General features: G+C 36.3%; 1 protein-coding gene across 5 annotated transcripts in view; it reads left to right on the top strand.

The window, feature by feature from the left end:
- TNRC6A (trinucleotide repeat containing adaptor 6A) overlaps positions 1-15,118 on the top strand; it is a 293,765-nt gene that overhangs the window by 36,034 nt on the left and 242,613 nt on the right. For 4 of the 5 annotated variants that reach the window (XM_053694877.1, XM_053694878.1, XM_053694880.1 and 1 more), the window contains exon 3: positions 10,231-10,321. In XM_053694877.1, coding sequence (XP_053550852.1) covers positions 10,231-10,321 — 91 coding nt within the window. Of the gene's footprint in view, positions 1-10,230; positions 10,322-15,118 lie in introns of those variants that run through there. The other variant, XM_053694881.1, reaches the window with a different exon arrangement.

Below are 15,118 nucleotides of genomic sequence, written 5' to 3' on the forward strand. Positions count from 1 at the left end.
ATATACATATGAAGAGATACCTATGTAGTGTCTGCTACATTGTGTGTGTGTGTGTGTGTGTATATACATATGAAGAGATACCTATGTAGTGTCTGCTACATTTGTGTGTATATACATATGAAGAGATACCTATGTAGTGTCTGCTACATTTGTGTGTATATACATATGAAGAGATACCTATGTAGTGTCTGCTACATTGTGTGTATATACATATGAAGAGATACCTATGTAGTGTCTGCTACATTGTGTGTATATACATATGAAGAGATACCTATGTAGTGTCTGCTACATTGTGTGTGTATACATATGAAGAGATACCTATGTAGTGTCTGCTACATTGTGTGTGTATACATATGAAGAGATACCTATGTAGTGTCTGCTACATTGTGTGTGTATACATATGAAGAGATACCTATGTAGTGTCTGCTACATTGTGTGTGTATACATATGAAGAGATACCTATGTAGTGTCTGCTACATTGTGTGTGTATACATATGAAGAGATACCTATGTAGTGTCTGCTACATTGTGTGTATATACATATGAAGAGATACCTATGTAGTGTCTGCTACATTGTGTGTATATACATATGAAGAGATACCTATGTAGTGTCTGCTACATTGTGTGTATATACATATGAAGAGATACCTATGTAGTGCCTGCTACATTGTGTGTATATACATATGAAGAGATACCTATGTAGTGTCTGCTACATTGTGTGTATATACATATGAAGAGATACCTATGTAGTGTCTGCTACATTGTGTGTATATACATATGAAGAGATACCTATGTAGTGTCTGCTACATTGTGTGTATATACATATGAAGAGATACCTATGTAGTGTCTGCTACATTGTGTGTATATACATATGAAGAGATACCTATGTAGTGTCTGCTACATTGTGTATATACATATGAAGAGATACCTATCTAGTGTCTGTTACATTGTGTGTGTGTATATACATATGAAGAGATACCTAAGTAGTGTCTGCTACATTGTGTGTGTGTGTGTATATACCTATGTAGTGTCTGCTACATTGTGTGCGTGTATATACATATGAAGAGATACCTATGTAGTGTCTGCTACATTGTGTGTATGTATATACATATGAAGAGATACCTATGTAGTGTCTGCTACATTGTGTGTATGTATATACATATGAAGAGATACCTATGTAGTGTCTGCTACATTGTGTGTATATACATATGAAGAGATACCTATGTAGTGTCTGCTACATTGTGTGTATATACATATGAAGAGATACCCATGTAGTGTCTGCTACATTGTGTATATACATATGAAGAGATACCTATGTAGTGTCTGCTACATTGTGTGTATGTATATACATATGAAGAGATACCTATGTAGTGTCTGCTACATTGTGTATATACATATGAAGATACCTATGTAGTGTCTGCTACATTGTGTGTATACATATGAAGAGATACCTATGTAGTGTCTGCTACATTGTGTGTGTGTATATACATATGAAGATACCTATGTAGTGTCTGCTACATTGTGTATATACATATGAAGATACCTATGTAGTGTCTGCTACATTGTGTGTATGTATATACATATGAAGAGATACCTATGTAGTGTCTGCTACATTGTGTGTATACATATGAAGAGATACCTATGTAGTGTCTGCTACATTGTGTGTGTGTATATACATATGAAGAGATACCTATGTAGTGTCTGCTACATTGTGTGTGTATACATATGAAGAGATACCTATGTAGTGTCTGCTACATTGTGTGTGTATATACATATGAAGAGATACCTATGTAGTGTCTGCTACATTGTGTGTGTGTATATACATATGAAGAGATACCTATGTAGTGTCTGCTACATTGTGTGTGTGTGTATATACATATGAAGAGATACCTATGTAGTGTCTGCTACATTGTGTGTGTGTGTATATACATATGAAGAGATACCTATGTAGTGTCTGCTACATTGTGTGTGTGTGTATATACATATGAAGAGATACCTATGTAGTGTCTGCTACATTGTGTGTATGTATATACATATGAAGAGATACCTATGTAGTGTCTGCTACATTGTGTGTATGTATATACATATGAAGAGATACCTATGTAGTGTCTGCTACATTGTGTGTATGTATATACATATGAAGAGATACCTATGTAGTGTCTGCTACATTGTGTGTATGTATATACATATGAAGAGATACCTATGTAGTGTCTGCTACATTGTGTGTATACATATGAAGAGATACCTATGTAGTGTCTGCTACATTGTGTGTATACATATGAAGAGATACCTATGTAGTGTCTGCTACATTGTGTGTATACATATGAAGAGATACCTATGTAGTGTCTGCTACATTGTGTGTATACATATGAAGAGATACCTATGTAGTGTCTGCTACATTGTGTGTATACATATGAAGAGATACCTATGTAGTGTCTGCTATATGAAGAGATACCTATGTAGTGTCTGCTACATTGTGTGTGTATATACATATGAAGAGATACCTATGTAGTGTCTGCTACATTGTGTGTGTATATACATATGAAGAGATACCTATGTAGTGTCTGCTACATTGTGTGTATGTATATACATATGAAGAGATACCTATGTAGTGTCTGCTACATTGTGTGTATGTATATACATATGAAGAGATACCTATGTAGTGTCTGCTACATTGTGTGTATGTATATACATATGAAGAGATACCTATGTAGTGTCTGCTACATTGTGTGTATGTATATACATATGAAGAGATACCTATGTAGTGTCTGCTACATTGTGTGTATATACATATGAAGAGATACCTATGTAGTGTCTGCTACATTGTGTGTATATACATATGAAGAGATACCTATGTAGTGTCTGCTACATTGTGTGTATATACATATGAAGAGATACCTATGTAGTGTCTGCTACATTGTGTGTATATACATATGAAGAGATACCTATGTAGTGTCTGCTACATTGTGTGTGTGTATATACATATGAAGAGATACCTATGTAGTGTCTGTTACATTGTGTGTGTGTGTGTATATACATATGAAGAGATACCTATGTTGTGTCTGCTACATTGTGTGTGTGTGTGTATATACATATGAAGAGATACCTATGTAGTGTCTGCTACATTGTGTGTGTGTGTGTGTATATACATATGAAGAGATACCTATGTAGTGTCTGCTACATTGTGTGTGTGTGTATATACATATGAAGATATACCTATGTAGTGTCTGCTACATTGTGTGTGTGTATATACATATGAAGAGATACCTAAGTAGTGTCTGCTACATTGTGTGTGTATGAAGAGATACCTATGTAGTGTCTGCTATATTGTGTGTGTGTGTATATACATATGAAGAGATACCTATGTAGTGCCTGCTACATTGTGTGTATATACATATGAAGAGATACCTATGTAGTGTCTGCTACATTGTGTGTGTATACATATGAAGAGATACCTATGTAGTGTCTGCTACATTGTGTGTGTGTATACATATGAAGAGATACCTATGTAGTGTCTGCTACATTGTGTGTGTATATACATATGAAGAGATACCTATGTAGTGTCTTCTACATTGTGTGTGTGTGTATATATACATATGAAGAGATACCTATGTAGTGTCTGCTACATTGTGTGTATATACATATGAAGAGATACCTATGTAGTGTCTGCTACATTGTGTGTATATACATATGAAGAGATAACTATGTAGTGTCTGCTACATTGTGTGTGTATATACATATGAAGAGATACCTATGTAGTGTCTGCTACATTGTGTGTGTGTATATACATATGAAGAGATACCTAAGTAGTGTCTGCTACATTGTGTGTGTATGAAGAGATACCTATGTAGTGTCTGCTACATTGTGTGTGTGTATATATACATATGAAGAGATACCTAAGTAGTGTCTGCTACATTGTGTGTGTATATACCTATGTAGTGTCTGCTACATTGTGTGTGTGTATATACATATGAAGATACCTATGTATATTTAAAATGTTCAATTTTTTTGCACAATTTATGGTTAAATACATTTTTATTAAATGATGCAATTAATTTGTGCTTTGGATAGGAGAAAATGGTATAATAGAAAATATTACACTGCCCCCACCCGGCAACTTCATAATGCCACCCGGCTTATATAGTGCTCCATATGATCCTCCTGAACTTATTCCCCTGCTACAAAGGGAGCTAAGAACATATTTGATAATACAAGCAAATTACTTAGAGAGTTGTTTTAAAATTGCATGCTGTATCTGAATCTGAAGAAAAAAATGGGTTTAATGTCCCTTTTAATTAAAGGGACACTATACAACAGTTTTCATATAACTGCATGTAATAGGCACTACTATAAAGAAGAATATGCACAGAAGCTGATCTAAAAATCCTTTATAAAATCTTTTAAAAACTTACTTAGAATCTCCCAGTTTAGCATTGCTGATGAGGTAGTCTGGGACACCCACTGAAATGGACTGGGTAAACAAAATTAGCAAACACCCCCCCCCCCCTTCCCTGCATATGAAAAGACAGATAACATAAACAGGATCCAGCAGGACTCTGTAAATGCATGTATACATCTGACATTGTGGGGCTTGGTTAGAAGTCTGAAAATCAGCACAATGTACTTTAAAAAAAAAAAAAAAGCAAAACTATACATTTTTATAAAAAATACTGCCAGATGGGCTGTATAAATGGATCCTCTACAAAACATTTATGCATAGAAAAATCTAGTGTACAATGTCCCTTTAAGGCTAAATGTTTAGCTAGGGAGAACACTGCCTTACTTATGTATGTGATGGTATAAACAAATATAACATGACAAATACCTTGGTGCGCCAGCGAACTAAAAATCTTTAATGTATACACACTGAATCTGTATAGTATAACATAGTACTCCTAAAAGGATTTACTCAAACATTCCAATTCATTTTTAAGCTTCATGGTATTAAAGGGACAGTCAAGTCCAAAAAAAACTTTCATCTTTCAAATGGGGCATGTAATTTTAAACAACTTTCCAATTTACTTTTATCACTAATTTTGCTTTGTTCTTTTGGTATTCTTAGTTGAAATCTAGACCTAGGAAGGCTCATATGATAATTTCTAAGCCCTTGAAGGCCGCCTCTAATCACATGCTTTTGTATTTGCTTTTCACAGCAGGGGAGAGCTAGTTCAGGTAAACCCTATAGATAACATTGTGAACACGCCCGTGGATTGTGGCAGACACTGCACTAATTGGCTAAAATGAAAGTCAAAAGATAATAAATAAAAAGTCATGTGATCAGGGGGCTGTCAGAAGATGTTTAGATACAAGTTAATCACAGAGGTAAAAAGTGTATTAATATAACAGTGTTGGTTATGCAAAACTGGGGAATGGGTAATAAAGGGATTATCTATATTTTAAAACAACAGAAATTCTGGTGTTGACTGTCCCTTTAATTGTCCTTTTAGAAAGTTATTTGAAGAAGAGAAAACAGTTCCCTGAAATGTTAAAATAACATATCGTATGTTGAAGGGACACTCAATTTGCATATGCAGTGGTTTAAAAGAATTGTAGAAAAGCATATGTGGCAAGCTTGTGCTAAATAACAGTTTTGCACTGACGGCAGAATAGCTGCCATATGCACAGAACACAATTTGTTTAGAGTAGTGCATATAACAATTGTCTAGCGCCCGTTTAGTGTTAAACCTTAATTTATCATAGCTGGGATTGGGTTTACTACCTCTCGTGTAGCATCAGCTTATTCCTAAATTTTCCATGACATAAAAATGCTACCACAGTTCACTTGCACACTGTATGAGGGCAAATATGTCAGTGTTTGCTTGTGCATGTGGTTTTTAATCCATTTTATTTTTCCTACGCTGCCGACCAATTGGTTACGCTGAAACATCCACACACAGCTCTCTGCAACTGAACAATTGTTTTATTGTTGTGGTCCAATAATAGTGTTACACCAATAAACGAGGGAAACAAACATCAACGGCCACAGTTAATCTTGTGCACAATTAGGGTTATCGAGCAAACGCTTTTGAAGACTCCCATAATAATTACTGGCAGGTGTTCAATTGTTTAGAAGTGCAGAGCAATGGTCTCCAGTGAGTATTCATCTGTGTAATTAATCTACTGTATTTTATATTAACTGCTATAAAAAAAAAAAAAGTTAATTGAGCAAGTTTTATAAAGTGTTTGATAGAGTAATGTAATTGATGGTGTTTTATCAGAGATTCCTCTTTAGTACAATTATGATCAGCGTTTTCTTGACTTTATTAATTCAGGATAGAGACCATCCCTATTGTTTTATAGACTTTATTGTATCTATTGCTCTCCGGGCTCCGTTTTAAGGGAAAATGCTGAAGCGGCTGAAAATTGTGCTATGTTGTTGCTTGTTTTGTGTGATCTGTTGAGCAAAGTTTGTAAGAAGCAAAGGGCTAATAATATACCATTGTTTAGTTTTCCACTACTGCTAGATTTGCCTGTGATGTGATAGGGTGTCTCAGGGAAAATGTCATTTATGTGTCACTTCATCCAAAGCATCAATAAAATATTTTAAATAATTAAATGTCTTTATATGAATGTTTCCTTTATTTCAGACCAATCCAATAGGATAATCAGGCTAATGTACTGGGCGATTTATCCTTATTTGTGACCGAACATAGTCATAGTTGACATTTTTTCTTTCATGTAATTAGCAAGAGTCCATGAGCTAGTGACGTATGGGATATACATTCCTACCAGGAGGGGCAAAGTTTCCCAAACCTCAAAATGCCTATAAATACACCCCTCACCACACCCACAAATCAGTTTTACAAACTTTGCCTCCTATGGAGGTGGTGAAGTAAGTTTGTGCTAGATTCTACGTTGATATGCGCTCCGCAGCAAGTTGGAGCCCGGTTTTCCTCTCAGCGTGCAGTGAATGTCAGAGGGATGTGAGGAGAGTATTGCCTATTTGAATGCAGTGATCTCCTTCTACGGGGTCTATTTCATAGGTTCTCTGTTATCGGTCGTAGAGATTCATCTCTTACCTCCCTTTTCAGATCGACGATATACTCTTATATATACCATTTCCTCTACTGATTCTCGTTTCAGTACTGGTTTGGCTTTCTACTACATGTAGATGAGTGTCCTGGGGTAAGTAAGTCTTATTTTCTGTGACACTCTAAGCTATGGTTGGGCACTTTGTTTATAAAGTTCTAAATATATGTATTCAAACATTTATTTGCCTTGACTCAGGATGTTCAACATTTCTAATTTCAGACAGTCAGTTTCATATTTGGGATAATGCATATGAATAAATCATTTTTTCTTACCTTAAAAATTTGACTTTTTCCCTGTGGGCTGTTAGGCTTGCGGGGGCTGAAAATGCTTCATTTTATTGCGTCATTCTTGGCGCGGACTTTTTTGGCGCAAATTTTTTTTTCTGTTTCCGGCGTCATACGTGTCGCCGGAAGTTGCGTCATTTTTGACGTTTTTTTGCGCCAAAGGTGTTGGCGTTCCGGATGTGGCGTCATTTTGTCGCCAAAAGCATTTAGGTGCCAAATAATGTGGCCGTCTTTTTTGGCGCTTAAAAAATATGGGCGTCACTATTGTCTCCACATTATTTAAGTCTCATTATTTTGTGCTTCTGGTTGCTAGAAGCTTGTTCTATGGCATTTTTTTCCCATTCCTGAAACTGTCATTTAAGGAATTTGATAAGTTTTGCTTTATATGTTGTTTTTTCTATTACATATTGCAAGATGTCCCACGTTGAAGCTGAGTCAGAAGATACTTCTGGAATATCCCTGCCTGGTGCTGGAGCTACCAAAGCTAAGTGTATCTGCTGTAAACTTTTGGTATCTGTTCCTCCAGCTGTTGTTTGTACTGTTTGTCATGACAAACTTGCTAATGCAGATAATATTTCCTTTAGTACTGTTACATTACCTGTTGCTATTCCGTCAACATCTAATACTCAGAGTGTTCCTGATAACATAAGAGATTTTGTTTCTAAATCCATTAAGAAGGCTATGTCTGTTATTCCTCCTTCTAGTAAACGTAAAAAGTCTTTTAAAACTTCTCATTTTTCAGATGAATTTTTAAATGAACATCATCATTCTGATATTGATATTGTTTCTTCTGATTCAGAGGATTTTGTCTCAGAGGTTGATGCTGATAAATCTTCATATTTATTTAAAATGGAATTTATTCGTTCTTTACTTAAAGAAGTCCTAATTGCATTAGAAATTGAGGATTCTGGTCCTCTTGATACTAAATCTAAACGTTTAGATAAGGTTTTTAAATCTCCTGTAGTTATTCCAGAAGTTTTTCCTGTCCCTGGTGCTATTTCTGAAGTAATTTCCAGGGAATGGAATAATTTGGGTAATTCTTTTACTCCTTCTAAACGTTTTAAGCAATTATATCCTGTGCCATCTGACAGATTAGAATTTTGGGACAAAATCCCTAAGGTTGATGGGGGAGTCTGGAAGACTTATATTTCTTGGTGTCTTTCTCATAATTTTTCCTGGCATTCTTTTAGAATTCCGAGAATTTTACAGTTTCTTCAGGATGGTTTGGATAAAGGTTTGTCTGCAAGTTCCTTGAAAGGACAAATCTCTGCTCTTTCTGTTCTTTTTCACAGAAAGATTGCTTATCTTCCTGATATTCATTGTTTTGTACAAGCTTTGGTTCGTATAAAACCTGTCATTAAGTCAATTTCTCCTCCTTGGAGTTTGAATTTGGTTCTGGGGGCTCTTCAAGCTCCTCCGTTTGAACCTATGCATTCTTTGGACATTAAATTACTTTCTTGGAAAGTTTTGTTCCTTTTTGCCATCTCTTCTGCCAGAAGAGTTTTTGAGTTATCTGCTCTTTCTTGTGAGTCTCCTTTTCTGATTTTTCATCAGGATAAGGCGGTGTTGCGAACTTCTTTTAAATTTTTACCTAAGGTTGTGAATTCTAACAACATTAGTAGAGAAATTGTAGTTCCTTCATTATGTCCTAATCCTAAGAATTCTAAGGAGAAATCATTGCATTCTTTGGATGTAGTTAGAGCTTTGAAATATTATGTTGAAGCTACTAAGAATTTCCAAAAGACTTCTAGTCTATTTGTTATCTTTTCCGGTTCTAGGAAAGGTCAGAAGGCTTCTGCCATTTCTTTGGCATCTTGGTTGAAATCTTTATTTCATCATGCTTATGTCGAGTCGGGTAAAACTCCGCCTCAAAGGATTACAGCTCATTCTACTAGGTCAGTTTCTACTTCCTGGGCGTTTAGGAATGAAGCTTCGGTTGATCAGATTTGCAAAGCAGCAACTTGGTCTTCTTTGCATACTTTTACTAAATTCTACCATTTTTATGTGTTTTCTTCTTCTGAAGCTGTTTTTGGTAGAAAAGTACTTCAGGCAGCTATTTCAGTTTGAATCTTCTGCTTATAATTTAAACTTTATTTTGGGTGTGGATTATTTTTCAGCGGAATTGGCTGTCTTTATTTTATCCCTCCCTCTCTAGTGACTCTTGCGTGGAAAGATCCACATCTTGGGTAGTCATTATCCCATACGTCACTAGCTCATGGACTCTTGCTAATTACATGAAAGAAAACATAATTTATGTAAGAACTTACCTGAAATTCATTTCTTTCATATTAGCAAGAGTCCATGAGGCCCACCCTTTTTGTGGTGGTTATTTTTTTTTTGTATAAAGCACAATTATTCCAATTCCTTATATTTTTGCTTCGCACTTTTTTCTTATCACCCCACTTCTTGGCTATGCGTTAAACTGATTTGTGGGTGTGGTGAGGGGTGTATTTATAGGCATTTTGAGGTTTGGGAAACTTTGCCCCTCCTGGTAGGAATGTATATCCCATACGTCACTAGCTCATGGACTCTTGTTAATATGAAAGAAATGAATTTATCAGGTAAGTTCTTACATAAATTATGTTTTTTATATATTTTTTTATTTCCTTCCAAAACCAACATTTCCCCCCTTCAATGACGTACATGGCTGATGTGATGTAATACAAATAGAAGAGCATTTTTTTTTCTGTTAGGGTTGTGGTTACGGAGTAAACGTTTGTATGTTTTATATTTTATATTCTTTAATATCCATTATGTGCCAGTTGTAAATTTCCTGTTTTCTTTCATTGTATCAACATGACTAAAGAATCCTTTTCTGCTGTTTTCTGTAATCCTGTGGCACAACATCTGCTTTCATTAATAAAACCTTTGCTTCGTTTGTAACACAGCATTAATAGTACTGATGTTTGTTCTAGAGGTGTTGGACAAGAAGAGGAAGAACAGTTGATGGAAGAAAGAAAGAAGAGAAAGGAAGATAAGAAAAAGAAAGACACAATCTCTAAGAAGGTACGTTTAATTGCAATGGAAGTTCTCCAGCTTTTTTTCTTTGAAAAATGTTGTGCTATATTGTTTCACATCTGCAAAAGATTCTCAGGTTTATTAAAGGGACACTCAAGGCAAAAATAAACTTTCATTATTCAGATAGATTTGCAATTTGCTTCCATTAACAAAATGTGCACAGTCTTTATAGATTTACACTTTTTGAGTCACCAGTTCCTACTGAGCATGTGCAAGATATCACAGAATATACGTATATGCATTTGTGATTGGCTGATGGCTGTCACCTGATACAGTGGGAGTGGAAATATACATAACCTTGAGATTTGTTGATTATGCAAATCTACTGTATTTACTAGTCCTTTAAAGGAAGGTAACAAAAAAAATAATGCATTTGAAAGAGCACAACTTACCACTGTCTAGTTCCGTAAAGCATGTCTGGCTCCTACATTTTAAACTAATTTGTCGACCCCTGCTGTAAAGAACTGCTAAAGGTAAATCTAAATATTAGTGGTTTTAAAATACCATTTGCCTTATCTATTTTGTTGCCAAGTTTGACTTATTACATGACTAGCTTCTCAATATTCATGTTGTCATTAAAGTGAATGTAAATTTTCATGAATTAGTGCCCAGTTTTTAAAAATACGATTTAACAGGGGCAGTTTCATTCATGAAAGTTTACATTGCACCGTAGTTTTGCAAATACTTACCTTTCTCTTGTGCAAAGCCGGATTGTCAATCCCCCGCCCGCAGTTCCTCTGTACATACATCACCAATGACGAAACTGGCTTCCTCCAAATCATGTCTTCCCAAAACATCCATCTCGCGAGGCCACTCCGTGATTGGAGGAAGCCGGTTTCGTCATTGCGGTGTAAGTACAGCAGGAGAAGCGGGCCAGGGATTGGTGATCCGGCTTTGCACAAGAGAAAGGTAAGTATTTGTAAAAATACGGTCCAATGTAAAGTTTCATGAATGAAAGTGCCCCTCTTTTGAATAGTATTTTTAAAAACTGGGCACTAATTCATGAAAATTTACATTCACTTTAAGCTTTAAAAATAAATGTGCTTGGTGATTAAAATTTAATTTGAGACATTTTTAGTTTATCTGTTTCCCACAGAAACTAGTCGCTGCATGTGTAGACTTGCATATAAGTGATGCACTTGCTACATTAGTCTCAAAAGTAAATCCTTCACAAAATGTTTACTCATAGTAAATACTGCGATGTAGATTCATCTGTAATTTACCTCTGCATATAGTGCTTTTTCTACGTATTTGTGTGTGTGTGTTGACAGTTTTTTAAATGATCTATTGCACTAATTTAAAGGGACATTAAAACACTACATTTTGCTTTGAGGATTTATACGAGCTCTGGTTTTCATACCTGTCCTTAAGCCTCCCTACCTGTTCTCACCCAAGTTAATCCTGAAGATCTGGCCTGTTAGGGAAGCATGAGGACAGGTTTGAAAACTGAGAGCATTCAATTGTAAACAATTTTCCAGTTTACTTCTGTTCTGTTATCTAATTTGCTTAGTTCTCTTGGGTAACCATTTTTTTGAAAGAATACCTAAGTAGGCTAAGAGCTGGGAGCTTGCTGTACTAATATGCCTCTTGTCTTTGGCTTACTGATGTGTTCTGCTAGCTCCCAGTAGTGCACTGCTGCTCCTTCAAAGAATACCAAGAGAATAATGCACAATTGATAATGGAAGTAAATTATAACGTTATTTAAAAATGTGTGCTCTATCTGAAGCAGAACCTTTTTGGGTTTCATGAACTGTGAAGTATGTGGAAAGTAGGGCTGGGCAATAGGGGGCAAAAAAAATTGTTGCGATTTTCTTATAAATGACTATAACACCTTCATTTTGCTTTCTAAAGTTTATTTAACACGGCCCAAAAGGCGTTCGACTCTATCACATGGGATCACTTATTCCATGCCATGAATCATTTTGGATTTAGCGGGAATTTTCCTAATTGTATTCGGGCCCTGTATGTGAATGCGTCATCCCTATTATTGGTGAATGGATCACCATCAGACCACTTTCCTATTAGGACCGGTACTCGTCAAGGATGCCCGATTTCACCCTTGTTGTTCAACCTGGCAATCGAACCCCTTGCGGCCAGGTTAAAACTTCATCTTAACAGGATTTGTTTAGGAGATAACTACTTTAAATTACGACTTGCTTCTTTTTCTTAATAATCCACAATCTGAGATTCCTGGAATTTTAGAGATCATTGACAAGTTTGGGTCATTCTCGGGCTATAAAATCAATGTTACCAAATCTGACTTGCTATGGTTAAACCCAGTAGCACACTTAGATTATGTACCTCCGTTTAATGTGGCAGAACAATACATTACCTATTTAGGTATTGACATCAGTAGAAATCCAGCGGAATGGTACACTCAATTATACTCCCCTATTAACCAAGATAGATGCAGACTTAAGGAATTGGGCAAATATACCACTATCACTTACTGCCAAAATTAACTTGATAAAGATGACTATTCTACCAAAAGTGTTGTATATTATGCAGAATATTCCTAATATGCTGTCTAAATCTGATTTGAAACTATTGGACAGCTATATTAGGACATTCATTTGGGGTAGTGGTCGGAAACGTATTTCGCTACTTAAGCTAGCTCAACTTAAACGATTTGGCGGTCTAGCTCTACCGATATTCTCAATTTACAATAAAATCTGCCTGGCTAAGGTAGCCATGGACTGGTTGACCGGTGGCTCACATGTTGCATCCTTCGATCTTGAACAAAAACTAATTCACCCCTTTTCGCTTTCCGCTTTATTACATACTCCTCGTAATCGTATACCAAGCAAGTTTAAGAAGAAGTGTACACTGATAAATGTTATCACAGCCTGGCAATTTATTCAGTGTTGTATGGATGATAATCCCCTTATCTCCGAGGCTGTCCCTATTACGAAGAACCCCTGCTTTACTCCTGGTCTAAATAACAAATTGTTTAATAGATGGGCTGTACAGGGTCTATCTCATCTAATTCAGTTACGAGACCCTGAGAATACTTCTATATTCCCCCTTCTCAGTTCTTAAAGTCCGCTATCAACTTAATAACGTAGATTTTTACGCATATTTACAACTCCGACACTGGTATAATGCTACTACTCAAAACCATACTAGAGAATGGACTAATGCCGCCATCAGAATGGGTCTGTCGTTATATAAGCTAGGAAAACACTCCAGTAGTTACTGGTACAGAATGGTGCTTACACCAATGGGGGAACAAAACCTTGCGGACATATGTACTAAGTGGTCCTATGCTAATTTAGCTTTGGATTGCGCCAAGCTGAAATCAAGTATAATTGCGGCTGACCGGGCAACTCTTTCTGCGTCATGGCGCGAATCACACTTTAAAATTTTAAATTGGGTATACACGCCGCCAGCAAGATTGAACAGTTGGTTCGGTAACTTATTAAATTTATGTCCACAGTGCTGTTCTTATAAGGCCGACCTGGTCCACATGTTTTGGAGCTGCCCGAAAATGTTACAGTTTTGGCGCCGTGTGCAATTTTGGTTGAATAAGATACTAAGCTCACAACTAATATTTCACCTACAGTTAATATTTTTCTCTTGTTAAGTGTGTTCAGTCCACGGGTCATCCATTACTTATGGGATATATTCTCCTTCCCAACAGGAAGTTGCAAGAGGATCACCCAAGCAGAGCTGCTATATAGCTCCTCCCCTCACATGTCATACCCAGTCATTCTCTTGCAACCCTCAACAAAGAAGGAGGTTGCAAGAGGAGCTGGAGTTTTTACTTAATTATTCTTCAATCAAAAGTTTGTTATTTTAAATGGCACCGGAGTGTGCTGTTTTTTCTATCTCAGGCAGTATTTGGAAGAAGAAACTGCCTGCGTTTTCTATGATCTTAGCAGGCGTAACTAAGATCCACTGGCTGTTCTCGACATTCTGAGGAGCGGGGTAACTTCAGAAAATGGGAATAGCATGCGGGGTCTCCCGCAAATGAGGTATGTGCAGTACAATATTTTCTGGGAATGGAATTGACTAAGAAAACACTGCTGTTACCCGTATGATGTAAGTACAGCCTTAAATGCAGTAGTAGTGACTGGTATCAGGCTGATAAATGTATGCACAGTAGAGTTATTTTCTAGGGACTAGAATTTGACTGAAAAAAATACTGTTAATACTGATATAATGTGTGAGCCTTAACTGCAGTAGAAGCGACTGGTAGCAGGCTTAGTAATAACTTTACACAGCATCTGAAATGTTGTTTTTTAAAACGTTTACTGGCATGTTAATCGTTTTGTGAGGTACTTTGGTGATAAATCTTTTTGGGCATGATTTTTTTCCACATGGCTAACGTATATTTCTGCATAGAAACCGTTAAATCAGGTCTCCCACTGTTGTAATAGGAGTGGGAGGGACCTTTTTTTAGCGCCTTGTTGCGCAGTTAAAATTCTAGCACAGTCTTCCTGCTTCTTCCTCTTTGATCCAGGACGTCTCCAGAGAGCTCAGGGATCTTCAAAATTTGTTTTTGAGGGAGGTAATCAGTTACAGCAGACCTGTGACAGTGTGTTTGACTGTGATAAAAGCGTTAAATTTTAATTTGATATCCGTTTTTGGGTACTGAGGGGTTAATCATCCTTTTGCTAATGGGTGCAATCCTCTGCTAATTAATACATTTAAAGAATTGTTGACTATAACTGAATTAGTTCTTTGTTATTCAACTGTGTTTTTAAAAAAAGCGCTGCAGCGTTTTTTATATTGCTTGTAAACTTATTGAAAGTAATTTCCAAGCTTGCTAGCTTCATTGCTAGT

Source organism: Bombina bombina, chromosome 11, assembly GCF_027579735.1.
Source record: "Bombina bombina isolate aBomBom1 chromosome 11, aBomBom1.pri, whole genome shotgun sequence".
In the NCBI taxonomy this organism is placed as follows: domain Eukaryota; kingdom Metazoa; phylum Chordata; class Amphibia; order Anura; family Bombinatoridae; genus Bombina; species Bombina bombina.